This window comes from Oncorhynchus clarkii, chromosome 17 (genome assembly GCF_045791955.1).
Source record: "Oncorhynchus clarkii lewisi isolate Uvic-CL-2024 chromosome 17, UVic_Ocla_1.0, whole genome shotgun sequence".
NCBI lineage: Eukaryota > Metazoa > Chordata > Actinopteri > Salmoniformes > Salmonidae > Oncorhynchus > Oncorhynchus clarkii.
Window position 1 is genome coordinate 59,243,460 of NC_092163.1, and position 26,073 is coordinate 59,269,532.

General features: G+C 45.0%; 1 protein-coding gene across 2 annotated transcripts in view; it reads right to left on the minus strand.

Moving 5' to 3' along the window:
- Positions 1-26,073, minus strand: part of LOC139371199 (protein FAM107B-like) — a 56,292-nt gene that overhangs the window by 20,564 nt on the left and 9,655 nt on the right. Inside the window, exon 2 of one of the 2 annotated variants that reach the window (XM_071111384.1) lies at positions 17,974-18,052. In XM_071111384.1, coding sequence (XP_070967485.1) covers positions 17,974-18,052 — 79 coding nt within the window. Of the gene's footprint in view, positions 1-16,541; positions 16,736-17,973; positions 18,053-26,073 lie in introns of those variants that run through there. The other variant, XM_071111385.1, reaches the window with a different exon arrangement.

Genomic DNA, 26,073 nt, shown 5'->3' on the forward strand with positions numbered 1-26,073 from the left:
GGTCTACACGGACAAGTTCTGGCCTGGTTTAGATCTTATCTGTCGGAAAGATATCAGTTTGTCTCTGTGAATGGTTTGTCCTCTGACAAATCAACTGTAAATTTCGGTGTTCCTCAAGGTTCTGTTTTAGGACCACTATTGTTTTCACTATATATTTTACCTCTTGGGGATGTCATTCGAAAACATAATGTTAACTTTCACTGCTATGCGGATGACACACAGCTGTACATTTCAATTAAACATGGTGAAGCCCCAAAATTGCCCTTGCTAGAAGAATGTGTTTCAGACATAAGGAAGTGGATGGCTGCAAACTTTCTACTTTTAAACTCGGACAAAACAGAGATGCTTGTTCTAGGTCCCAAGAAACAAAGAGATCTTCTGTTGAATCTGACAATTAATCTTAATGGTTGTACAGTCGTCTCAAATAAAACTGTGAAGGACCTCGGCGTTACTCTGGACCCTGATCTCTCTTTTGAAGAACATATCAAGACCATTTCAAGGACAGCTTTTTTCCATCTACGTAACATTGCAAAAATCAGAAACTTTCTGTCCAAAAATGATGCAGAAAAATTAATCCATGCTTTTGTCACTTCCAGGTTAGACTACTGCAATGCTCTACTTTCCGGCTACCCGGATAAAGCACTAAATAAACTTCAGTTAGTGCTAAATACGGCTGCTAGAATCCTGACTAGAACCAAAAAATTTAATCATATTACTCCAGTGCTAGCCTCTCTACACTGGCTTCCTGTCAAAGCAAGGGCTGATTTCAAGGTTTTACTGCTAACCTACAAAGCATTACATGGGCTTGCTCCTACCTATCTCTCTGATTTGGTCCTGCCGTACATACCTACACGTACGCTACGGTCACAAGACGCAGGCCTCCTAATTGTCCCTAGAATTTTTAAGCAAACAGCTGGAGGCAGGGCTTTCTCCTATAGAGCTCCATTTTTATGGAACGGTCTGCCTACCCATGTCAGAGACGCAAACTCGGTCTCAACCTTTAAGTCTCTACTGAAGACTCATCTCTTCAGTGGGTCATATGATTGAGTGTAGTCTGGCCCAGGAGTGGGAGGGTGAACGGAAAGGCTCTGGAGCAACGAACCGCCCTTGCTGTCTCTGCCTGGCCGGTTCCCCTCTTTCCACTGGGATTCTCTGCCTCTAACCCTATTACAGGGGCTGAGTCACTGGCTTTACTGGGGCTCTCTCATGCCGTCCCTGGAGGGGGTGCGTCACCTGAGTGGGTTGAGTCACTGATGTGGTCATCCTGTCTGGGTTGGCGCCCCCCCCCCCCCTTGGGTTGTGCCGTGGCGGAGGTCTTTGTGGGCTATACTCAGCCTTGTCTCAGGATGGTAAGTTGGTGGTTGAAGATATCCCTCTAGTATTGTGGGGGCTGTGCTTTGGCAAAGTGGGTGGGGTTATATCCTTCCTGTTTGGCCCTGTCCGGGGGTGTCCTCGGATGGGGCCACAGTGTCTCCTGACCCCTCCTGTCTCAGCCTCCAGTATTTATGCTGCAGTAGTTTATGTGTCGGGGGGCTAGGGTCAGTTTGTTATATCTGGAGTACTTCTCCTGTCCTATTCGGTGTCCTGTGTGAATCTAAGTGTGCGTTCTCTAATTCTCTCCTTCTCTCTTTCTCTCTCTCGGAGGACCTGAGCCCTAGGACCATGCCCCAGGACTACCTGACATGATGACTCCTTGCTGTCCCCAGTCCACCTGGCTGTGCTGCTGCTCCAGTTTCAACTGACCTGAGCCATAGGACCATGCCCCAGGAATACCTGACATGATGACTCCTTGCTGTCCCCAGTCCACCTGACTGTGCTGCTGCTCCAGTTTCAACTATTCTGCCTTATTATAATTCGACCATGCTGGTCATTTATGAACATTTGAACATCTTGACCATGTTTTGTTATAATCTCCACCCGGCACAGCCAGAAGAGGACTGGCCACCCCACATAGCCTGGTTCCTCTCTAGGTTTCTTCCTAGGTTTTGGCCTTTCTAGGGAGTTTTTCCTAGCCACCGTGCTTCTACACCTGCATTGCTTGCTGTTTGGGGTTTTAGGCTGGGTTTCTGTACAGCACTTTGAGATATCAGCTGATGTACGAAGGGCTATATAAATAGATTTGATTTGATTTGATTTGGTTAATGCGAGTGTAGCGAAATGCTTGTGCTTCTAGTTCCGACAATGCAGTCATAACCAACGAGTAATCTAACTAACATTTCCAAAACTACTACCTTATACACACAAGTGTAAAGGGATAAAGAATATGTGCATAAAGATATATGAATGAGTGATGGTACAGAACGGCATAGGCACGATGCAGTAGATGGTATCGAGTACAGTATATACGTAGTGTAACGGTTCTCCTCTTGTGAAGTAGAGGCGGACCAAAGCGCAGCGTGGTGGTTGTTCATTGTATTTATTGACGACACTATACATGAACAAACTAACGAAAACAAAACAAGAAACGTGAGAACTCAAAACAGCCCTGTCTGGTGCAAACACAAAAACGGGAACAATCACCCACAAACAAACAGTGAAACCCAGGCTACCTAAGTATGATTCTCAATCAGAGACAACTAATGACACCTGCCTCTGATTGAGAACCATACTAGGCCGAAAACATAGAACTGACCCAAAACATAGAAAAACAAACATAGACTGCCCACCCAACTCACGCCCTGACCATACTAAATAAATGCAAAACAAAGGAAATAGAGGTCAGAACGTGACAGTACCCCCCCCCAAAGGTGCGGACTCCGGCCGCAAAACCTTGACCTAAAGGGGAGGGTCTGGGTGGGCGTCTGTCCGCGGTGGCGGCTCTGGCGCGGGACGCGGACCCCACTTCGCCATTGTCTTAGTCCGCCGTATTGTCCGCCTCCGTGGCTTACTCCCCATGCCCACCCCTCTCAATGACCCCACTGGACAGAGGGGCTGCTTGGGACAGAGGGGCAGCTCGGGACAGAGGTGAAGCAGCTGCTCGGGACCGAGGGACAGCTGCTCGGGACAGAGGGACAGCTGCTCGGGACAGAGGGACAGCTGCTCGGGACAGAGGGACAGCTGCTCGGGACAGAGGGGCAGCTGCTCCGGGCGGAGGGGCTCTAGCGGCCCCTGGCTGACTGGCGGCACTGGCGGCCCCTGGCTGACTGGCGGCACTGGCGGCCCCTGGTTGACTGGCGGCACTGGCGGCCCCTGGCTGACTGGCGGCACTGGCGGCCCCTGGCTGACGGGCGGCATTGGCGGCCCCTGGTTGACTGCCGGCACTGGCGGCCCCTGGCTGACTGGCGGCACTGGCGGCCCCTGGCTGACTGGCGGCACTGGCGGCCCCTGGCTGACGGGCGGCACTGGCGGCCCCTGGCTGACGGGCGGCACTGGCGGCTCCTGGCTGACGGGCGGCATTGGCGGCTCCTGGCAGACGGGCGGCACTGGCGGCGCTGGGCAGACGGGCGGCACTGGCGGCGCTGGGCAGACGGGCGGCACTGGCGGCGCTGGGCAGACGGGCGGCACTGGCGGCGCTGGGCAGACGGGCGGCGCTGGCGGCGCCGGACAGGCGGGAGGCTCCGGCAGAGGCGCCGGACAGGCGGGAGGCTCCGGCAGAGGCGCCGGACAGGCGGGAGGCTCCGGCAGAGGCGCCGGACAGGCGGGAGGCTCCGGCAGCGCTGGAGAGGAGGAAGGCTCTGGTAGCGCCGGAGAGGCGGGAGACTCCGGCAGCGCTGGAGAGGAGGAAGGCTCTGGACGGATGGGCCGGAGAGACAGCCTGGTACGGGGAGCTGCCACCGGAGGGCTGGGGTGTGGAGGTGGTGACGGATAGACCGGGCCGTGCAGGCGCACTGGAGCTCTTGAGCACCGAGCCTGCCCAACCTTACCCGGTTGAATGGTCCCGGTCGCCCTGCCAGTGCGGCGAGGTGGAATAGCCCGCACTGGGCTATGCAGGCGACCCGGGGACACCGTGCGCAAGGCTGGTGCCATGTAAGCCGGCCCAAGGAGACGCACTGGAGACCAGATGCGTAGAGCCGGCTTCATGGCACTTGGCTCGATGCCCACTCTAGCCCGGCCGATACGCGGAGCTGGAATGTACCGCACCGGGCTGTGCACCCGCACTGGGGACACCGTGCGCTCCACAGCATAACACGGTGCCTGCCCGGTCTCTCTAGCCCCCCGGTAACCACAGGAAGTTGGCTCAGGTCTCCTACCTGGCGTAGCCATACTCCCTGTTAGCCCCCCCCCAAGAAATTTTTGGGGCTGACTCCCGGGCTTCCATCCATGACGCCGCGCTGCCTCCTCATACCAGCGCCTCTCCGCTTTCGCCGCCTCCCGTTCTTCCTTGGGGCGGCGATATTCTCCTGGCTGAGCCCAAGGTCCTTTACCGTCTAATTCGTCCTCCCATGTCCATACCTCCTCGCGCTGCTGCTTTCTCCTTTGCCCATTACCACACCGCTTGGTCCTGTTGTGGTGGGTGATTCTGTAACGGTTCTCCTCTTGTGAAGTAGAGGCGGACCAAAGCGCAGCGTGGTGGTTGTTCATTGTATTTATTGACGACACTATACATGAACAAACTAACGAAAACAAAACAAGAAACGTGAGAACTCAAAACAGCCCTGTCTGGTGCAAACACAAAAACGGGAACAATCACCCACAAACAAACAGTGAAACCCAGGCTACCTAAGTATGATTCTCAATCAGAGACAACTAATGACACCTGCCTCTGATTGAGAACCATACTAGGCCGAAAACATAGAACTGACCCAAAACATAGAAAAACAAACATAGACTGCCCACCCAACTCACGCCCTGACCATACTAAATAAATGCAAAACAAAGGAAATAGAGGTCAGAACGTGACACGTAGACATATGAGATTAATAATGTAGGGTATGTAAACATTATATTAAGTAGCATTGTTTAAAGTGGCTAGTGATATATTTTACATCAATTCCCATTATTAAAGTGTCTGGAGTTGAGTCAGTGTGTTGGCAGCAGCCACTCAATGTTAGTGGTGGCTATTTAACAGTCTGATGGCCTTGAGATAGAAGCTGTTTTTCAGTCTCTCGGTCCCAGCTTTGATGCACATGTACTGACCTCGCCTTCTGGATGATAGCGGGGTGAACAGGCAGTGGCTCGGGTGGTTGTAGTCCTTGATGATCTTTATGGCCTTCCTGTGACATCGGGTGGTGTAGGTGTCCTGGAGGGCAGGTAGTTTGCCCCCGGTGATGCGTTGTGCAGACCTCACTACCCTCTGGAGAGCCTTACGGTTGTGGGCGGAGCAGTTGCCGTACCAGGCGGTGATACAGCCCGACAGGATGCTCTCGATTGTGCATCTGTAGAAGTTTGTGAGTGCTTTTGGTGACAAGCCAAATTTCTTCAGCCTCCTCAGGTTGAAGAGGCGCTGCTGCGCCTTCTTCACGATTCTGTCTGTGTGGGTGGACCAATTCAGTTTGTCTGTGATGTGTACTCCGAGGAACTTAAAACTTACTACCCTCTCCAGTACTGTTCCATCGATGTGGATAGGGGGGTGTTCCCTCTGCTGTTTCCTGAAGTCCACAATCATCTCCTTAGTTTTGTTGACGTTGAGTGTGAGGTTATTTTCCTGACACCACACTCCGAGGGCCCTCACCTCCTCCCTGTAGGCCGTCTCGTCATTGTTGGTAATCAAGCCTACCACTGTTGTGTCGTCCGCAAACTTGATGATTGAGTTGGAGGCGTGCGTGGCCACGCAGTCGTGGGTGAACAGGGAGTACAGGAGAGGGCTCAGAACGCACCCTTGTGGGGCCCCAGTGTTGAGGATCAGCGGGGTGGAGATGTTGTTACCTACCCTCACCACCTGGGGGCGGCCCGTCAGGAAGTCCAGTACCCAGTTGCACAGGGCGGGGTCGAGACCCAGGGTCTCGAGCTTGATGATGAGTTTGGAGGGTACTATGGTGTTAAATGCTGAGCTGTAGTCGATGAACAGCATTCTCACATAGGTATTCCTCTTGTCCAGATGGGTTAGGGCAGTGTGCAGTGTGGTTGAGATTGCATCGTCTGTGGACCTATTTGGGCGGTAAGCAAATTGGAGTGGATCTAGGGTGTCAGGTAGGGTGGAGGTTATATGGTCCTTGACTAGTCTCTCAAAGCACTTCATGATGACGGAAGTGAGTGCTACGGGGCGGTAGTCGTTTAGCTCAGTTACCTTAGCTTTCTTGGGAACAGGAACAATGGTGGCCCTCTTGAAGCATGTGGGAACAGCAGACTGGGATAGGGATTGATTGAATATGTCCGTAAACACACCAGCCAGCTGGTGCATGCTCTGAGGGCGCGGCTGGGGATGCCGTCTGGGCCTGCAGCCTTGCGAGGGTTAACACGTTTAAATGTTTTACTCACCTCGGCTGCAGTGAAGGAGAGTCCGCATGTTTTGGTTGCGGGCTGTGTCAGTGGCACTGTATTGTCCTCAAAGCGGGCAAAAAAGTTATTTAGTCTGCCTGGGAGCAAGGCATCCTGGTCCGTGACTGGGCTGGTTTTCTTTTTGTAATCCGTGATTGACTGTAGACCCTGCCACATACCTCTTGTGTCTGAGCCGTTGAATTGCGATTCTACTTTGTCTCTATATTGACGCTTAGCTTGTTTGATTGCCTTGCGGAGGGAATAGCTACACTTTTTGTATTCGGTCATGTTTCCGGTCACCTTGCCCTGATTAAAAGCAGTGGTTTGCGCTTTCAGTTTCACGCGAATGCTGCCATCAATCCACGGTTTCTGGTTTGGGAATGTTTTAATCGTTGCTATGGGAACGACATCTTCAACGCACGTTCTAATGAACTCGCTCACCGAATCAGCGTATTCGTCAATGTTCTTGTTTGACGCAATACGAAACATATCCCAGTCCACGTGATGGAAGCAGTCTTGGAGTGTGGAATCAGATTGGTCGGACCTCAGCGCGGGAGCTTCTTGTTTTAGTTTCTGTCTGTAGGCAGGGAGCAACAAAATGGAGTCGTGGTCAGTTTTTCCGAAAGGAGAGCGGGGGAGGGCATTATTTGCATCACGGAAGTTAGAATAGCAATGATCCAAGGTTTTGCCAGCCCTGGTTGCGCAATCGACATGCTGATACAAGTTAGGGAGTCTTGTTTTCAGATTAGCCTTGTTAAAATCCCCAGCTACAATGAATGCAGCCTCAGGATATGTGGATTCCAGTTTGCAAAGAGTCAAATAAAGTTCGTTCAGAGCCGTCGATGTGTCTGCTTGGGGGGGAATATATACGGCTGTGATTATAATCTAAGAGAATTCCCTTGGTAGATAATGCGGTCGACATTTGATTGTGAGGAATTCTAAATCAGGTGAACAGAAGGACTTGAGTTCCTGTATGTTGTTGTGACCACACCACGTCTCGTTAACCATAAAGCATACGCCCCGCCCCTCTTCTTACCAGAAAGATGTTTGTTTCTGTCGGCGCGATGCGTGGAGAAACCAGCTGGCTGCACCGACTCCGATAGCGTCTCTCCAGTGAGCCATGTTTCCGTGAAGCAAATAACGTTACAGTCTCTGATGTCCCTCTGGAATGCTACCCTTGCTCGGATTTCATCAACCTTGTTGTCAAGAGACTGGACTTTGGCGAGAAGTATGCTAGGGAGTGGTGCGTGATGTGCCCGTCTCCGGAGTCTGACCAGAAGACTGCTTCGTTTCCCTCTTTTACGAAGTTGTTTTTTTGGGTTGCCGGCTGGGATCCATTCCGTTGTCCTGGGTGAAAGGCAGAACACAGGATCCGCTTCGCGAAAGTCATATTCTTGGTCGTACTGATGGTGAGTTGACGCTGCTCTTATATTCAGTAGTTCTTCTCGACTGTATGTAATGAAACCTAAGATGACCTGGGGTACCAATGTAAGAAATAACACGTAAAAAAAACAAAAAACTGCATAGTTTCCTAGGAACGCGAAGCGAGGCGGCCATCTCCGTTGGCGCCGGAAGTAGTGTAACTCTGTGTTGTTGTATGTGTCGAACTGCTATGCTTTATCTTAGCCAGGTCGCAGTTACAAATGAGAACTTGTTCTCAACTAGCTTACCTGGTTAAATAAAGGTTAAATAAAAAAAATGAATAAAAAATGTGGATACACTGGAACTTGAAGCTCTCAACCTGCTCCACTACCGCCCTGTCGATGACAATGGGGGTGTGCTCGGTCCTCCTTTTCCTGTAGTCCACAATCATCTCCTTTGTCTTGATAATTTTGAGGGAGCAGTTGTCATCCTGGCACCACATGGCCAGATCTCTGACCTCCCTATAGGCTGTCTCATTGTTGTCGGTGATCAGGCCTACCACTGTTGTGTCATCTGAAAATGTAATAATGGTGTTGGAGTCGTTCCTGGCCATGCAGTCATGAGTGAACAGGGAGTACAGGAGGGGACTGAGCACGCACCCCTGAGGGGCCCCCGTGTTGAGGATCAGCCTGGCAGATGTGTTATTATCTACCCTTACCACCAGAGGGCGGTCTGTCAGGAAGTCCAGGATCCAGTTGCAGAGGGAGGTGTTTAGTCCCAGGGTCCTTAGCTTAGAGATGAACTTTGAGGGCACTATGGTGTTGAACGCTGAACTGTTGTCAATGAATAGCATTCTCACATAGGTGTTCCTTTTGTCCAGGTGGGAAAGTGCAGTGTGGAGTGCAATAGAAATTGCATCATCTGTGGATCTGTTGGGTCAGTATGCAAATTGGAGTTGGTCTAGGGTTTCTGGGATAATGATGTTGATGTGAGCCATGACCAGCCTTTCAAAGCACTTTGTGGCTACATATGTGAGTCCTACGGGTCGGTAGTCATTTTTGGCAGGTTAACTTAGTGTTCTTGGGCACAAGGACTATGGTGGTCTGTTTGAAACTTGTTGGTATTACAGACTCAGTCACGGACAGGTTGAAAATGTCAGTGAAGACACTTGCAAGTTGGTCAGCGCATGCTCGGAGTACAAGTCCTGGTAATCCGTCTGGCCCTGCGGCCTTGTGAGTGTTGACCTGTTTAAAGGTCTTACTCACATCGCTTATGGAGAGTGTGCTTCAGTGTTATTTGCCTCGAAGCGAGCATAGAATTAGTTTAGTATGTCTGGTAGGCTTGTGTCACTGGGCAGTGCGTGGCTGTGCTTCCCTTTGTAGTCAGTAATAGTTTGCTTGCCCTGCCACATCCAACGAGCGTTGGAGCCGGTGTAGTACGATTCAATCTTAGTCCTGTATTGATGGTTCATCAGAGGGCGTAGCGGGGTTTCTTTCAAACTGCTTGAGTCACGTCCTTGAAATCGGCAGCGCTACCCTTTAGCTAGGGGCGGATGTTGCCTGTAGTCCATGGCTTCTAGTTGGGGTATGTACATACAGTCACTGTGAGGACGACATCATCGATGCACTTATTTATAAAGCCAGTGACTGATGTGGTGTACTCAATGCCATCGGAAGAATTCCGTAACATATTCCAGTCTGTGCTAGCAAAACAGTCCTGTATATTAGCATCTGACCACTTATTTATTGACCAAGTCACTGGTGCTTCCTAACCCTAACGTGCTAAAATGCTAAAGTTGCTCAAATGCTAACGTTGTCCGTGATGAGATTCAAACTCCCAACCTTCGGGTTGCTAGAGATTCGCTTTATACTCTCACCCAACTTCAGTTTTTGACTTAAGTAACCATCTGTCTTATGTAACCATACCAAACGTTACATATCATACTAATTTGAGTGTCCTGGATTTACATTTACTATGTTACGACTAGTCTATGAGACCAGGCTGGCAACAAACATAAAAGGAAGGCCAGTTGTATAATTTGTTATGCAATGTAAGTCCACAAAGTTCTGTGTGGAATGTTTGCTTATCCTTCATAAAAATAGACAAGACTCCCTCAAAAGATCAAGACAGACATGCAGTGTCACACATAGAGTTGCAAAGCTACCTGTAGTTTACCAATGTTACCGGACTCTTCAGTCATTTTGGTAATTAACAGAAATCGATGACAATCTATCGTAAATTTGGTAATTCATACTTGAATAACTTTTAAATCTGTCTCCGTCCATTCGTTCATACATTTTTCGTTAGTAACGTGCGATATCTCAGACAGTATTGGGCCGATTTTTACTAAACTTGAGTGAATGATGTATCTTGCCATAGAGATCCGGCATTTACAAAATTAAACTCATTGGCCTAAGACAGGAGCTATAGTAATGATCTTTAACTATTTAGTCACACACGATATCTCAGCCGACTCATTGGGCTCCCACGTCTCAGCCGGCTCGTCGGGCATCCACGCCTCAGCCAACTCTCATGTCTCGGCAAGGCCATCAGGCTCACCCAGGGTGGCGCCACTAGCGGCGGGGTACTGTCACACCTGCTCCTCCTCCCCATCGCTGGTGCTCGAGGGCACTAGGCTGCCCATTGTCATGACGTTTCCCTCTTTGGGTACAGCAAGCCCCATCCCCCTCTCCCTGTCTCCTACACCCAGGCTGCTGTGGTCAGAGTGAGGTCGTAAAATCCTGGAGGAGATTATCTCCTCATGGCCACAGAATAGAGAGAGAGTAGAGTTTTCATAGAAGAGAACAAAGGAATTTCTTCCGCCTCACAGAACTTGAGGTCCGAACAACATTTAGGTTCTGGAGAAGGTATAAAAGATTGGTGAAGAATCCAGCTACGAACTGGTCCGTTTGGTACAATTTTGTGAAACTCATGGGAGGCAATACGGCCACATTACCATAACATTGTTTATATAATAGCCTCAGATATGAGGTTTACATCTAATTGTTGTATAAGATGAATGACTGAGGATGATACTGTTTGTAAAATTGTGTAATGTGATTTTGGACTGTTTAATGAAGGAAACTCCAATTCCCTTTTGAGTTTATCTAAATCAGAGGACCGCCCATGAGCACAGTTAGGACCTGACGTCATGAGACAGCTTTTTCTGCAATTCCGAATAAAACCCCCACATTGAGAATTTCTCAACAGACCATGTTGCTCTCAATTACGAGAGGACAAAGGTTGCAGACCAGCTTAACTCGATAACGAGAGGACCAAGGTTTGAGACCAGACTGCTTAATCTTTTAACCATCCCACATGGTTAAACTCTTAGACTATCGATACCGACAGAATAAGAACAAGTCTTTGATATTAATTACTAGTCTGCAGCTAGGAATTCGGTATCATTGAACGCGAAGACCGACAACCGCCGAACCATCTATTCTATAATGACATGAATGAATGTCACTCTGAACTATCCATTCTAACCACGACAGAGAGGGAGGACAAACTCTCCAACAGAAACAAACTTTTCAGTGGAGATCCCGACGACACACTGAGCGTAAATATATTGATTGATTGCAATTGTTCCCGAATGAGTGAGCGTTCATGTGCAAAGGATTAGCATTTCAATTGTTATAATTATCAACTGTGTGTTGTCTTATCTCAGTCGACCCCCACTTCCCTTTTGTACACCAAGCCACGATGCCGGTTTATCCCACTAGGGAAACTCCGTTATCATTTCTTTATAACTATCTACTGTTTGTTTATGCATTTCTGTGAATTACTAAGTTAGTAAATAAATGATTTAAGACAATTGATGTATGGATGACTCATAGTGAAGACTTGGTTCGTGCAGATAGCCAACAATTTACGACGTTTGGAATGAGACTAACGTGAGGTAAAATTAATAATTAATTAATTAAGAAGACTAATTGATCAGATATTCAAATATCTGAAAAGTTGTACTAGGAAAATTCTAACTTTGTAATCTGAATATTTTCCTTATTTTCCTTGCCCCGACTTCCTAGTTATTTACATTTGCCTGATTAGTTAATCACGAAATGCTAATTACAGAGAATCTTTGATAAAAAAACTAAAAGTCTTCAGTTAATGATTGTAAAGACACGACACCATTATTACGCACACCTGTCACCATCGTTACGCGCACCAGCACATCTTTGGACTCACCTGGACTCCATTACTTTGCCCCTCCTATATCTGTCTGTTCCTCGGTTTGATCCCCGTGTCAGCATTATTGACGTTATGCTTCCAGTCAAGATGCTGTCCTTGTTTATTTCATGTCGGTTATTTATTAAACGTTCCCTCCCTGTACTTGCTTCTTGTCTCCCAGCATCTGTCCTTACAAAAATAAATAAAATTGTGTATATTTTTTATGTTTCATGCTGAAAGACTCATATTAAATACAAATGGTATTCACTAAGTTCATGGTTTATATTTAGGATAATGTTTTACAGCTTTGTAATTCTATTAGTTTTTTTCTAATCTTATTGAATTATTTCGTAGAGGACCAAAGATAATTACTAACAACTGTAAAAATCTGAAGTTCCCAAAAGGGCCACTAGATGTGATAGATTTCATAAATCCTTGAACATTTACACATTTCTGGTAGTTTACTGGTAAATGTAGAAAGTTTATTTCCAGTAAAATACCCTCCCCTTGCAACCCTAGTCACATAAGAGACAGACGTACGATAATTCGGTAGTTCTTGAGTCATATAATCCTGGCTGTGGTTGTATTGATTTGACATTTAGGACATGCTAGATGTCATCTCAGTGCACCCTGGGTAAGTTAGTAATATCTGTGTGCACTGAGTCCATCATCCAGTTACATTGGCACAATGCATTTAGATGGATCTCTTATAACCCTGGAGGAGTATGGCAAATCATATTTTCCTCTGGGTGTCTATGACAGGGTATGAGGCTCAGGCTACAGCAGAGTGGCTAGAGAAACAGGAGCCTTTTCAATCTTCATTATCCCACAATCTTTGCAGTAAACCATTTTAAGGTAATATGCCATTTGAGTCGCTGTTTGTTCTTTGAAATGCTTTATAATGTCACTATTAGGTTCTGTTTGCATATTCTGAGTAAGTGGTTATTGGAGTCAAAGCAGGCTACACATTGTTTGATTATAAATTAGTATGGGAAATTATGGTGAAATAGCTGGGTCTGTCAACCAACTATTTCCTTTTGACTTTTGCCAAAGCACATTCACATTTGTTATGTGATATTTACTTCACTGTTACCCCAACAGGTGAATGCAGATGGGTAGGGAAATGATTTAATTCTTGTCTCATTTTATGACGCTATGCACCTTGGGAGGAAAAATCTGAGAGTGAAAGGGTTCTCAGATTGTATACAAACAGAACACTGGATGTCGTCATGGCAACACAGGCTTAGCCCCTAAGATGACCAAAGCACCCAGTCTCCCAAGGGACAGGGCGGGGGAGTTGTTTTCCCAGAATACACTGTGAATACAGATTGTTGACACACCATGAAATTCAGACTGAGGCTCCATGAAGTCATTATCATTCAAATAGGCAAGGGTCTAACATAACAGCAGAAGCCAACGAGGACGCACGTTAGGCCACTAACCAGACATGCCATCAGAATCATACAGAACATACAGTAAACTTCATGGAATTGAATGAATCAGTTATACAGACAGAACAGTACAGACATGCTGCTTGAATAAGGGACCCCAGTACATGGTGTGCTTGTTTAAGTACAGTATTTGACTGTTTCTGTACTCAGGACAGTCAGTCACAATCTCCTAATAACTGTTCAAACATGTCCGGCAGGCAGCACAGTTTATTTGACTTGATCACAACTCAGCCATACCACAGAGGTGAACCCGGTGTTATACTATTTAAATAAACAAGACATCCAGATACTGCAAGTGAACACACATAATTTGCGAAATGTGGCTCAATAGGTTTGAGACATATGACAACAGAGCTGCCATTGATCAGTTTAAAATGCACATACAGTTGAAGTCGGAAATCTACATACACTTAGGGTGGAGTCATTAAAACTTGTTTTTCAACCACTCCACAAATTTCTTGTTAACAAACTATAGTTTTGACAAGTGTTAGGACATCTACTTTGTGCATACACAAGTATTTTTTCCAACAATTGTTAACAGACAGATTATTTCACTTAGAATTCACTGTATCACAATTCCAGTGGGTCAGAAGTTTACATACATTAAGTTGACTGTGCCTTTAAACATAATATCATGGCTTTAGAAGCTTCTGATAGGCTAATTGACATCATTTGAGTCAATTGGAGGTGTACCTGTGGATGTATTTCAAGGCATACCTTCAAACGAAGTGCCTCTTTGCTTGACATCATGGTAAAATCAAAAGAAATCAGCCAAGATCTCAGAAAAAAAATTGTAGACCTCCACAAGTCTGGTTCATCCTTGGGAGCAATTTCCAAACATCTGAAGGTACCACGTTTATCTGTACAGACAATAGTACGCAAGTATAAACACAATGGGACCACGCAGCTGTCATACCGAGCTGACAAGGTACAAATCTGTCGTTCTGCCCCTGAACAGGCAGTTAACCCACAGTTCCTAGTCCGTCATTGAAAATAAGTATTGGTTCTTAACTGACTTGCCTAGTTAAATAAAGGTAAAATAAAATAAAAAATACTGCTCAGGAAGGAGACGCATTCTATCTCCTAGAGATGAATGTACTTTGGTGCAAAAAGTGCAAATCAATCCCAGAACAACAGCAAAGGACCTTGTGAAGATGCTGTAGGAAACAGGTACAAAAGTATCTATATCCACAGTAAAATGAATCCTATACCGACATAACCTGAAAGGCCGCTCAGCAAGGAAGAAGCCACTGCTCCAAAACCGCCATAAAAAAGCCAGACAAAGGTCTGTAACTGCACATGGGGACAAAGATCGTACTTTATGAAGAATTGTCCTCTGGTCTAATGAAACAAAAATAGAAGTGTTTGGCCATAATGACAATCGTTATGTTTGGAGGAAAAAGGGGGAGGCTTGCAAGCCAAAGAACACCATCCCAACCGTGAAACATGGGGGTGGTAGCGCATCATGTTGTGGGGGTGCTTTGCTGCAGGAGGGACTGGTGCACTTCACAAAATAGTTGGCATCATGAGGCTATATTGAAGCAACATCTTAAGACATTCTTCTTTATTTAACTGGGCAGCTGAGTTAAGAACACATTCTTATTTTCAATGACAGCCTAGGAACAGTGTGCTAACTGTCTTGTTCAGGGGTAGAACAATAAATGTTTACCTTGTCAGCTTGGGGATTTGATCTTGCAACCCTTTCAGTTACTAGTCTAATGTTCTAACCACTAAGCTACCCTGCCACCCCTGACATCAGTCAGGAAGTTAAAGCTTGGTCACAAATGGGTCTTCCAAATGGACAATGACCCCAAGCATACTTCCAAAGTTTGTGGCAAATGGCTTAAGGGCAACAAAGTCAAGGTATTGGAGTGGCCATCACAAAGCCCTGACCTCAATCCCATATAAAATATGTGGGCAGAACTGAAAAGGCGTGTGCGAGCAAGAAGACAACAAACCTGAATCAGTTACACCAGATCTGTTAGGAGGAATGGGCCAAAATTCACCCAACTTATTGTGGGAAGCATGTGGGAAGCTACCCGAAACGTTTGACCCAAGTTAAACAATTTAAAGGCAATGCTACCAAATACTAATTGAGTGTATGTAAACGTCTGACCCACTGGGAATGTGATGAAAGAAATAAAAGCTGAAATAAATAATTATCTCTACTATTATAGTGACATTTCACATTCTTATTAAATAAAGTGGTGATCCTAACTGACCTAAGACAGGGAATTTTTTACTATGATTAAATGTCAGGAATTGTGAAAAACTGAGTTTAAATGTATTTGGCTAAGGTGTATGTAAACTTCTGACTTCAACTGTAAGTGGTCCCGTATTGTCCAATTGAAGGACAGATGGCTCTTCTACACAAAGAACATGTAATGTCCCAAGACTCATGAAACAAAGTACAAAACAGAGTACAAAACAAGCAAATCCTGCTTAAGCATTATAATTACATTATCTGAATTATTCTTGCTATGTGAAGTCATTGTGCCTGGTGATACCTTGGTGTGTCCAGCACATCGTTCCCAAACTGTTAACATGACAATCTGTGCTGCTGTACCAATGCATACGTTACAGACCTGTCCTCAGTGGATTTTTCTATGAAACTGATCTTTTTTTTTTTCTACCTTTATTTAACTAGGCAAGTCAGTTAAGAACAAATTCTTATTTTTAATGACGGCCTAGGAACAGTGTGTTAACTGCCTGTTCAGGGGCAGAACGTCAGATTTGTACATTGTCAGCTTGGGGATTTGAGCTTGCAACCTTCCGGTTACTAGCCCAATGCTCTAACCACTAGGCTACCCAGCCACCCCGGGTGCCCCCTGCTACCCTGCCGCCCCTGCCGCCCCCTGATGCTCTCTGTGTCTCAAGTACACATATATGTACAGTACATTTCAGTTCATGTTTGTCTGTTCCAGGCCCAAACAATGAGTCCTCCTAAATGTGTCTAAAATACCTTCTCCCCCATAAGTAGAGAGAATTGTAGCAGATAACAACATCTAGTATCTACAAAGTTCCCTCCTGTTCCCTCACCTTCTCTCTACTTGCACAATTTCCCTTTCCCATAAATAAACAGAGCCTATAACATATTAAACACTCTCCTGCGAAATCTGGCTTCTGCTGAAGCCTCTGTGTCAGCCCTGCTGTTCTGTCATAGTGACAGAGTGGAGCATAGCTCTGCATGGGTCTTACCTGACTTGACCAGTACGTCCCTGGTCCTCTCAGCCTGGCCAGAAGGGAACAGGCTGTGACTGTGGGTGACTCTCTGTGCCATGCCTCTCTTGGTGTCTGTCTGTCTGTCTCCCTCTCTCTGTGTCCGGGTGTAATCTGTGTGTGTCCTGCTTCAGCACTCCTTTAAAAGCATGCTTCTCTGCCCAGGCTAGAGTAAACAGTCACATGACCCCCAGGCATTCCACTGCCCGCCCCTCCCTCTCTCACACCCCTCGCACTCTCTCTCTCTCTCTCACTCTTTATCTCTAATATTATTACTCTATCTATTGCCTCTCCCCTCTGTCTCTAGCCTGCTGTTAGATACTCTCTCTCCCTCTTTTTCTTTTGCCTTTTTCTCTATGCTCTCACTTTCCCTCTCTCCCCTACTCTCAATCTCTCTAGTTCTCTCCTCCATTCTTTCTTTCTTTCTTTCTTTCTTTCTTTTTTCCTTCCCTCTCTTTTCTCTCTCAATCTTCCAATCTATCCCCTCTCTCTCACTCACACTCTCACTCCTCTCTCTCTCCCTCTCTCTGATCCTCAGTGGTCTGTAGCTGGTAGGATTAGCAGAAGGCTTAAACTCTCTCGCCTAATGCTCATATTAACCATAAATCATCTGGGCGCTTTCATACTCAGCAGTGTAGTACAGTAGCCAGGCTGGCAGTACTGGGAGAGAGCACACTGGGCTGTTCATCTACACATGGCTTTCCCAATTCCTCTGCTTTAAGGGGATGTAGAATGTATACAGTGTTAGCTGGATAGAGATTATGAGCTAGCCTGCAATTAGTCAGAGGGATGTCAGTATCAATGTGATATTTTTTTCCTGACAAAGAGAGGTGCACTTACCAGTATAGAAAATAACTGAGTGACAAGTGACAAGGTGTTCACTGACTTATTTGTTAGTTATAAATAATGCTTTTGATAAAAAATATCCAAAATTTGTCAACAAAGTAAGACATGGGATTAGGAAGAAATGTAAATCTCTTCAGCACTCTGATGAAAACTCTCCAAGACATGTTGATCTCAAAGTTGGACACTTTAGTTTATGTCAAGTACCACGAAATCCCTTTCACAAAATCAACGTAATCAGAGTTTATCATGTTAGCACAGGCACTAAATTGTAAGACTCTTTTAAGACTCTTAAGGTTCTTACTGGATGCTTTGAGCCCTTTAAAAAACGTTTTTTTACAGTGTAACCAGACCAGTGGACAGCCAAACGTGCCAAGTGTGCGGAAGTACCTCTACCTGGCTGGTATGGTCACAGTGATTGGAGGGCCAGGTCCATTACTCCGCTGTGTACAATGAGAGGCAGTGATAACACAAGATGGTAACAAGATGGTAACTCAGAGTTGCTTGGCTTTACTTCCCAGGCATGTTATTGTTCCATGAGACAGTAACCGGAGAGGGCCAGACGTACCTCTGCCATTCCTGTGCTTTCCGTTTTTCACACACTGCTGCTGCTGCTGCTGCTGCTGTTGGTTGATGTTATACGTCTTCTGTAGAGAGAGGGAAAGAAGAATAGAGAGAGATGGGTGGGATGGGAGAGAAATAGAAATGGGTTCAGACGATACATCAGACCTTGATCATTGCCATTTCTCACATCCGCCCAGCATGCTTGTGATGTCATTAGTGTCTCCTCATTGATTTTAAATGGACATTACCGGTTTGGGGGCTATAAACAGCTAAAGGCCACTGGCACAGAGTGACAGCAGGCATTAAACTGGCCCTCTCACCCTTCCATTCTTCCGCTATCTCTCTCACTTCTACTCCTCTTACTAATTTTACTTCTATCCATTCCTCTCATCATCCTCCTCCTCCATCCTCTCTCCCTTCTCCTCCTCACCTGTATCCCTCCTCTTCCTCTTCCTCATACCTCTACACCCCTTCTGTTACTGCTCCTCCCCCTTTCCTTCTGCTCCCCACATCCCTTCCTGTTCATCCTCCTCCTCCATCCTCTCTCCCTTCTCCTCCTCACCTGTATCCCTCATCTTCCCCATACCTCTACACCCCTTCTGTTACTGCTCCTCCCCTTTTCCTTCTGCTCCCCAAATCCCTTCCTGTTAATCATTCTCCTCTCTCTCTCTCTCTCTCTCCCTCCCCCTCTTCTCTCTCTCTCTCTCTCTCTCTCTCTCCCTCCCTCTCTCTCCCCCCCCTCCCATCCTCCTTATCCCTCTCTCTCTGACAGGGCCCCAGAGGCCTGGTTGTCCATACTGAAGCCTTGCAGCACAGCCTCTTCACAGGGGTGAGCTGAGCTCCATTCAAAGGGCCTTTTGGACGCCCTCTCGGCTGTGTGAAAGGATATTGTGTTGCCGTCTACGGTTGCTAGGAGAGGCTTTCTCAGGCTTGGTTTGGTGACAAGGCCCTTACTGTCTTGAGTCCCCCCCATCCCCTACCTCCCTGGCATTACTGGGGGTGGGGGCATTTCTGTTAATCCACTGGTGGGGTATAGGGTAAATTCTGTGTCGTGCATGGAAATGGAGAGTTTTGGGGAATGGAGGTTTGGGGAGGGCAGTGTTTTAATGAATGATCTCTTTCTCCTAAATGTGTCTCTGTCACTGTGTTGGGACAGGGTGTTCCTCATGTACTCTAAAAATGTTCTGTAAATATGACAAACAGCAACAAACATGAATAATAGATGACCTCACATGGAAAATATCTAAACTCTGTTGATTGTATCATGTACTATTATGCATGTTATTTTTTCTAACATGATCAAAATAGAGGCTTCAGTCATGATAATGTCTAGAGACTAGTTTTTTTAACTGGTAAATGGAATACATGTATGTTGTGTAAAATGTAATAGTAATAATGTAAATAATCAATTTTTTCTACAACACATTGCTCCTAATATTCATGCTCTCTCTCGTTGCTTTAAAGTACAACGTAGTTGCTCTAAGCAGTATTATGATTACCAGGGGCTCACTAAGAAGATATAAGAAGCAAAGCCTGTTCTAATAACACTTGAGTCAAGTTTTAAATTAGCTTAGAGGGAATAAAAACTCCATATTTACAGCCACACTGCATAAACCCCTCTCTCATTGATGAGTCACCTCACAACGTCTATGAGCTGTGTGAATAAAGAACAGTAAGCTCCGTATTGATCTCGGTGATTATGAGTGTCCATAACTTTATCCTCTTAATTTTCCTGCCCCAGGAGTGTATCAAGGTTCGTGGCTTGCCTCTGCAAGTGGGCAATCAAATCCAAACAGGTCTGGTTCATGGCTTGCCTCTGTAAGTGGACAATCAAATCCAAACAGGTCTGGTTTGTGGCTTGCTTCTGTAAGTGGACATTTAAATCCAAACAGGTCTCAGTAGGGCTGCAAAATTCTGCTAACTTTCCAGAAATCCCAGTTGGAGGATTCCTGGTCTAAATCCGCTCTGGAAGCACTGGACCAAGTCCCTACTGTGCAGGCTGGCTGACCTGGGTTTAGAATGTGTTTGTTGTGTTGTGTTTTTCCCTGGCCCAGTGTCTCATTACCATTAGTGGTCATTTGACCTTTCCAATCAGAGTCCTGTTTGATTTCCCTCATGTTTTATTAAGCAGACTCAGAAAGTGATTCTATACCTCTAACCCTATAATAAGGGGTGAGACAAAGAGGTTTGGCCTTTTTTTGTCAAATCAATTTGGACCCTGATCCGGTGATCTGGTGCTCTGGTTTCACCCCTCAGGGTGGTCAGGTTACCCAGACGACACAGGCTGTTAGCAGAGGCCGTGGACAGGAGAGTAGGGTTGCTAGAAAAGTACACAAGCAATGCACCTTCCAACTACTAACTCTAACTTGAACCCGCACCTTAAACATGACTTTGATATTGCCTGATTACCCGCTCACGCCCAGTTAAGCACTCAGTTACACATACGCAAACATGTATGCAGGCACACATGCACCCACACAAAATGTGAGTATATCATGATGATTACACAAAGTTATGATTATGTTTGGATTATCCCTTTGAATAGAGTCTTACTGAATATTTGAATATCGGACACTGTGTCAACACGAGTAATTTCAACCATGGATATAAATAAATACATGTAAATATATATTTCTCTAATTACAAAATCAAGTCTTGTAGCTGACACTGCCTCAGTACAGTACACTGTTCCCTACATACGGGATTTTGATGTTTTATTGTCCCCAATGAGAACGTAAAACCCACACTCACTGAAATATTATTTAGGTTTCAATGTATTTTTTTAGCAGCAGTGGTCAGAGCAAACAGACACATGTCGGCGACAGCCTTCACCAACCGTTTTTGTTTTACGCCCCCCTGAGTCATATGAGCCCCTTAACGTAGTGCTCTCCTAGTGAGATGAAAGCGCAGTAAAAGCAGAGAGCTTGTCAGTGGCATTCAGGACACTACCATTAGATGAGACAGAGGGAACTACTGCCCCAGAGATTGTTGGCTTGACATACTCTCCAAAATGCCGATTTAGAACCTGACACCTGTAGTAAGACATTGAAAAGGAAAAGGCGCAACGCTCACTCACCATAAAAAAATGCATTGTTTATTTAAAAGGTGCAAAGCATGATCGGTTTGAATCCCACCCCAAGTTTTCATTAAACAAAAACAGTCAGGACCCTGTAAATAGAGACCCAGTTAGCAACCCAAAACAAACCTCATGTAGATCCTGACTTACCAAGGAACTAACATAGCTTTTCCAAATCCTATCTGAAGTAATCAGTGGGCAAACTGAAACACTGACCATGTTGTACACTGCTGAAGGGCCTGTCACCAGCATGTGTCTGCGCTACTAAATACACTTTTCCATGCCCCTCTCTGTCCTTATCTTTTCCTAAATAAGTCTATAAGACAATGTTCCCACATTCACGGAGACTGCAATCACATTATATGCTGCATATGTCGGCTCAATTGGAAATTACCGTTAAATGCCAAGTGCGCTGTAACGCAGATTTGTATTTTTTTTTATTTTTTATATTTAACTAGGCAAGTCAGTTAAGAACAAATTCTTATTTACAATGACTGCCTAGGAACAGTGGGTTGGTTAACTTCCTTGATCAGGGGCAGAATGACAGATTTTTACTTGTCAGCGCGGGGATTCAATCTAGCAACCTTTCAGTTACTGGCCCAACTCTCTAACCACTAGGCTACCTGCTGCCCAAGATCTACTGCCGGTCGGATTGAATCCCAGCCTTCGATGGTCACAGCACAACAAAGATCGGAACCATGCCATGAATCGGATCCAAGATCAGTTCTTAGGGACAGTGCCCACCTCAGGCCAGTACATTAGTCACTCTCACCTCCCCCTGTCTTTAATCTCAGGAAGGCAGATTCTGCACCACAGGTCATCACAGCTCAACATGAACCATGTTCCACTATTCCAGCTACCCTCCAGGAAGGAAAAGTAATGCACTTAGACAGGACACAATGTTTTACAGATGGTTTTAAGATGTAACATTCAGATCTGGGAGGCCTTGTAAACTACAAAGCGTTCCCTTTCCTGCAACAGGCTTTAACATGCACGATACACACACACACACACACACACACACACACACACACACACACACACACACACACACACACACACACACACACACACACACACACACAGACACACACACACACACACACACACACGTGCACACACGCACAGACACGCACAGACACTCAACAACAACACACAATAAACCCAATGGTACTGATTCAGATTCTTACATGATCAGATTGAGTTGAGTCTGCCACCTAGTGGAGAAACAGGTATACTTCTCTGCTCTCTACAGATCGTGGTGGCAGTAATTAACTTCAGAGCAAGGCACGCTAAAGATAACTAAGCTCATTACAGCTACAGTACCATTTCAGGTCATGTAATTGTCGGGCACTAACCATATGCTTCAGTGAATAAACAGATCTTTGAGGGATTTGAACTGTTGTCAGTATAATCTCCTATATGGTGGAGCCAGAAGAGCTTGTTATGAGGACAGGGCCATGCAGGTAAACACAAACACCATCTGGTCCTATAAATCTGCAGCTGGGCCCCTGTAGGTCACATCAGTGTTGTGTTCGAGACCACCTAAAGCAAGACCAATTCAAGACCAAGACCAGGAGTGGGACAAGGGGTTCGAGACCGAGGCAAGACAGAGACCAGAAAAATGAGAGTCCAATTCAAGACCATGATTGTAATTTTGTAAAATCACCACCATAACAGAGTTCAACATGTCCAATATTTCTGTGTTCATATTTCAGAACAATGTATGGATTCTTCAGACATTCAGAATAGTGAAAAAATGTATGCTGGGGGAAAATAAAGCGAGTCTAGAATTTATTACTAACCCAAACACAGTGGGGAACAATGGGCCTACTACGCCTTCAGAGAAGGTTTAAGGATTTCTACAATAATTATTATAATTATATTATTATTTTTCAATGATCTGATTTAATCTGTTCAGTTTTTGTTGGAAAGCAAAGGGTTAACACTGAATAGAAAACAATATCCAATCAGGATTTTCCTTTGCTGGTCTCTGGGGAGATAAATCGAGCTAGCAATGTCAGCCATTGGCTAGCTATATAAAGACATCTGCCATTCAACTATATTAGGGCAACATTTTGGAGTGACAGTGGAATCAACCTATCACATTTTGACTTAATGGGTGGGATTGCTTTTATAAAAACATATGGAAACTTCTAGCTAGTTTTTGTTGTTGGCTAGTTTGCAGCGGCTGCAGCAGGTGTTATCAAAGAGGATATTGTTGCAAATTTGTTAGCAACTGCCTTTTCAAGAACAACTTTCAACAAGAAGTTATGTTTCAAATGATCGACCTCTGGTGGGTGAAACTGTGGTTTTATTGCAGCGTGCTTACTGTTGTTCGCCATCTCTTTGAAAATAACTTATGTGCGTGAAACATTGTAGCATTTAAAGTGGAACTGACAGCATTTTAGCAACTTGAAATCTCATTAAAATCTTTTCATTTACACCACTGGGAAGAATATGACACTTTTTAAAACATTTTCTGACAACCGACCACTAAGATGTGACTGGTTTCAGGAAACTAGGCGTATGTTGCACATCACTACTTTACAGGAGCGGCATTTGAACGTAAATGTCTAGACAATAGTGACCCATACACAGCTAGATGTGGCTGGGGGATGGTTATAGCATATCCTTCACACGTCCCATCAATTTAGAGACGTAAGCGTCATATAATAATGATAAAATATTTTTATCTGGACACTTTCTGTTTTTGATATTGCTACTATGCAATTAACCATTTCAGTGTACCGTTTATACCTTCTGTATCCTGTGCATGTGACAAATAAACTTCATGTAGCGTGTGTTTACCACATGGCCAAATGTGAATCTTTAAAGAGATTGGTGGGGCTAAGGCTTAAGAGGGCGTGAACGATGCTGAATGGGTGTAGCCAAAGAAGAGCTCTCCAGTAGGTGTACCAATACATTCAAAGGCCATTTTCTCAAAAGTGTAGTTAGAAGTTTATCAAATTTCAAAGAATAATTACTTTCCTATTGTTCCTCAACTACAGTGTATGACATAACATTTTCTAGCCCCAACTCTCTACTTTTATCCAATGTAAAAAAATAAAAAATAATTAAAAAAAAATCTATATAAGACCAAATCGAGGAGCTCGGTTACATATGGTCATTTTCAAGATTTCATAAATTCTTAGAATGTTTGGGAATTATGTATACTAAGGCAGTGGTTCCCAAACTTTTTATAGTCCCGTACCCCTTCAAAACGTTCAACCTCCAGCTGCGTAGCCCCTCTAATAGCAGGGTCAGCGCACTCTCAAATGTTGTTTTTTGCCACCATTGTAAGCCTGCCACATACACACTATACAATATATTTATTAAACATAAGAATGAGTGTGAGTTTTTGTCACAACACGGGTCGTGGGAAATGACAAAGAGTTCTTATAGGACCAGGGCACAAATAATAATATAACAATAATCAATAATTTTGCTCTTTATTTAGCCAACTTACATATGAAAACATATTTGTTCATCAAAAATTGTGAATAAATCACCACAGGTTAATGAGAAGGGTGTGCTTGAAAGGATGCGCATAACTCTGCGATGTTGGGTTGTATTGGAGAGAGTCTTTCCACACACAGTTTGTGCCTGTATTTAGTTTTCATGCTAGTGAGGGCCGAGAATTCACTCTCACATAGGTTCGTGGTTGCAAAGGGCATCAGTGTCTTAACACGGTTTGCCAAGGCAAGAAACTCTGAGCGCAGCCCTATCCAGAAATATGGCAGTGTCCTCTGATTAAATACAATTTTCACCGAACCGCTTGTTGCAATTTCGATGAGGCTCTCTTGTTCAGATATCGGTAAGTGGACTGGAGGCAGGGCATGAAAGGGATAATGAATCCAGTTGTTTGTGTCATCCGTTTCGGGAATGTACCAACATAATTGCGCGCCCAGCTCACTCAGGTGCTTCGCTGTGTCCGTAATCTTGAGTTCATTTCCACCTAAAAAAAACCATACAATGATGGAAAGACCTGTGTGTTGTCCTTGTTAAACCTCTCCGGGATATGTGGGACAGTAGCGTCCCACTTGGCCGAAAGCCAGAGAACATGCAGAGCGCCAAATTCAAATAAATTCCTATAAAAATCTAACTTTCATGAAATCACACATGTAAGATACAAAATTAAAGTTACACAGGTTGTGAATCCAGCCAACATGTCAGATTTCAAAAAGGCTTTTCGGCGAAAGCAAACGATGCTATTATCTGAGGATAGCACCTCCATAAACAGAGCGAAAACATTTCAACCCTGCAGGCACGTCACAAAACGCAGAAATAAAAATGCCTTACCTTTGATGAGCTTCTTCTGTTGGCACTCCAATATGTCCCATAAACATCACAAATGGTCCTTTTGTTCGATTAATTCCGTCCATATATATCCAAAATGTCAATTTATTTGGCACGTTTGAAAATACCGGTTCCAACTTGCTCAACGTGACTACAAAATATCTCAAAAGTTACCTGTAAACTTTGCCAAAACATTTCAAACTACTTTTGTAGTACAACTTTAGGTATTTTTTAAAGTAAATAATCAATCAAATTGAAGACGGGATGATCTGTGTTCAATACAGGAAGAAAACAAACTGACGCATGCTTTCTGGTCATGCGCCTCTATCAAACAGTACACATGAAGTGACCCTCGTTCAAGATGGCCGTACTTCTTCATTACACAAAGGAATAACCTCAACCAATTTCTAAAGACTGGTGACATCCAGTGGAAGCGGTAGGAACTGCAAGCAAGTCCCGTCCTGGATTCCCAATGAAAACACATTGAAAAGAGAGTGTTCTGAATGGTTTGTCCTTGGGGTTTCGCCTGCTACATAAGTTCTGTTATACTCACAGACATTATTCAAACAGTTTTAGAAACTTCAGAGTTTCTACTAATAATATGCATATCTTATCTTCTGGGGATGAGTAGCAGGCAGTTGAATTTGGGCATGCTTTTCATCCAAAATTCCAAATGCTGCCCCCTATCCTAGAGAAGTTTAATGCAGACAGAGAAGAGCTCCAAAGTCT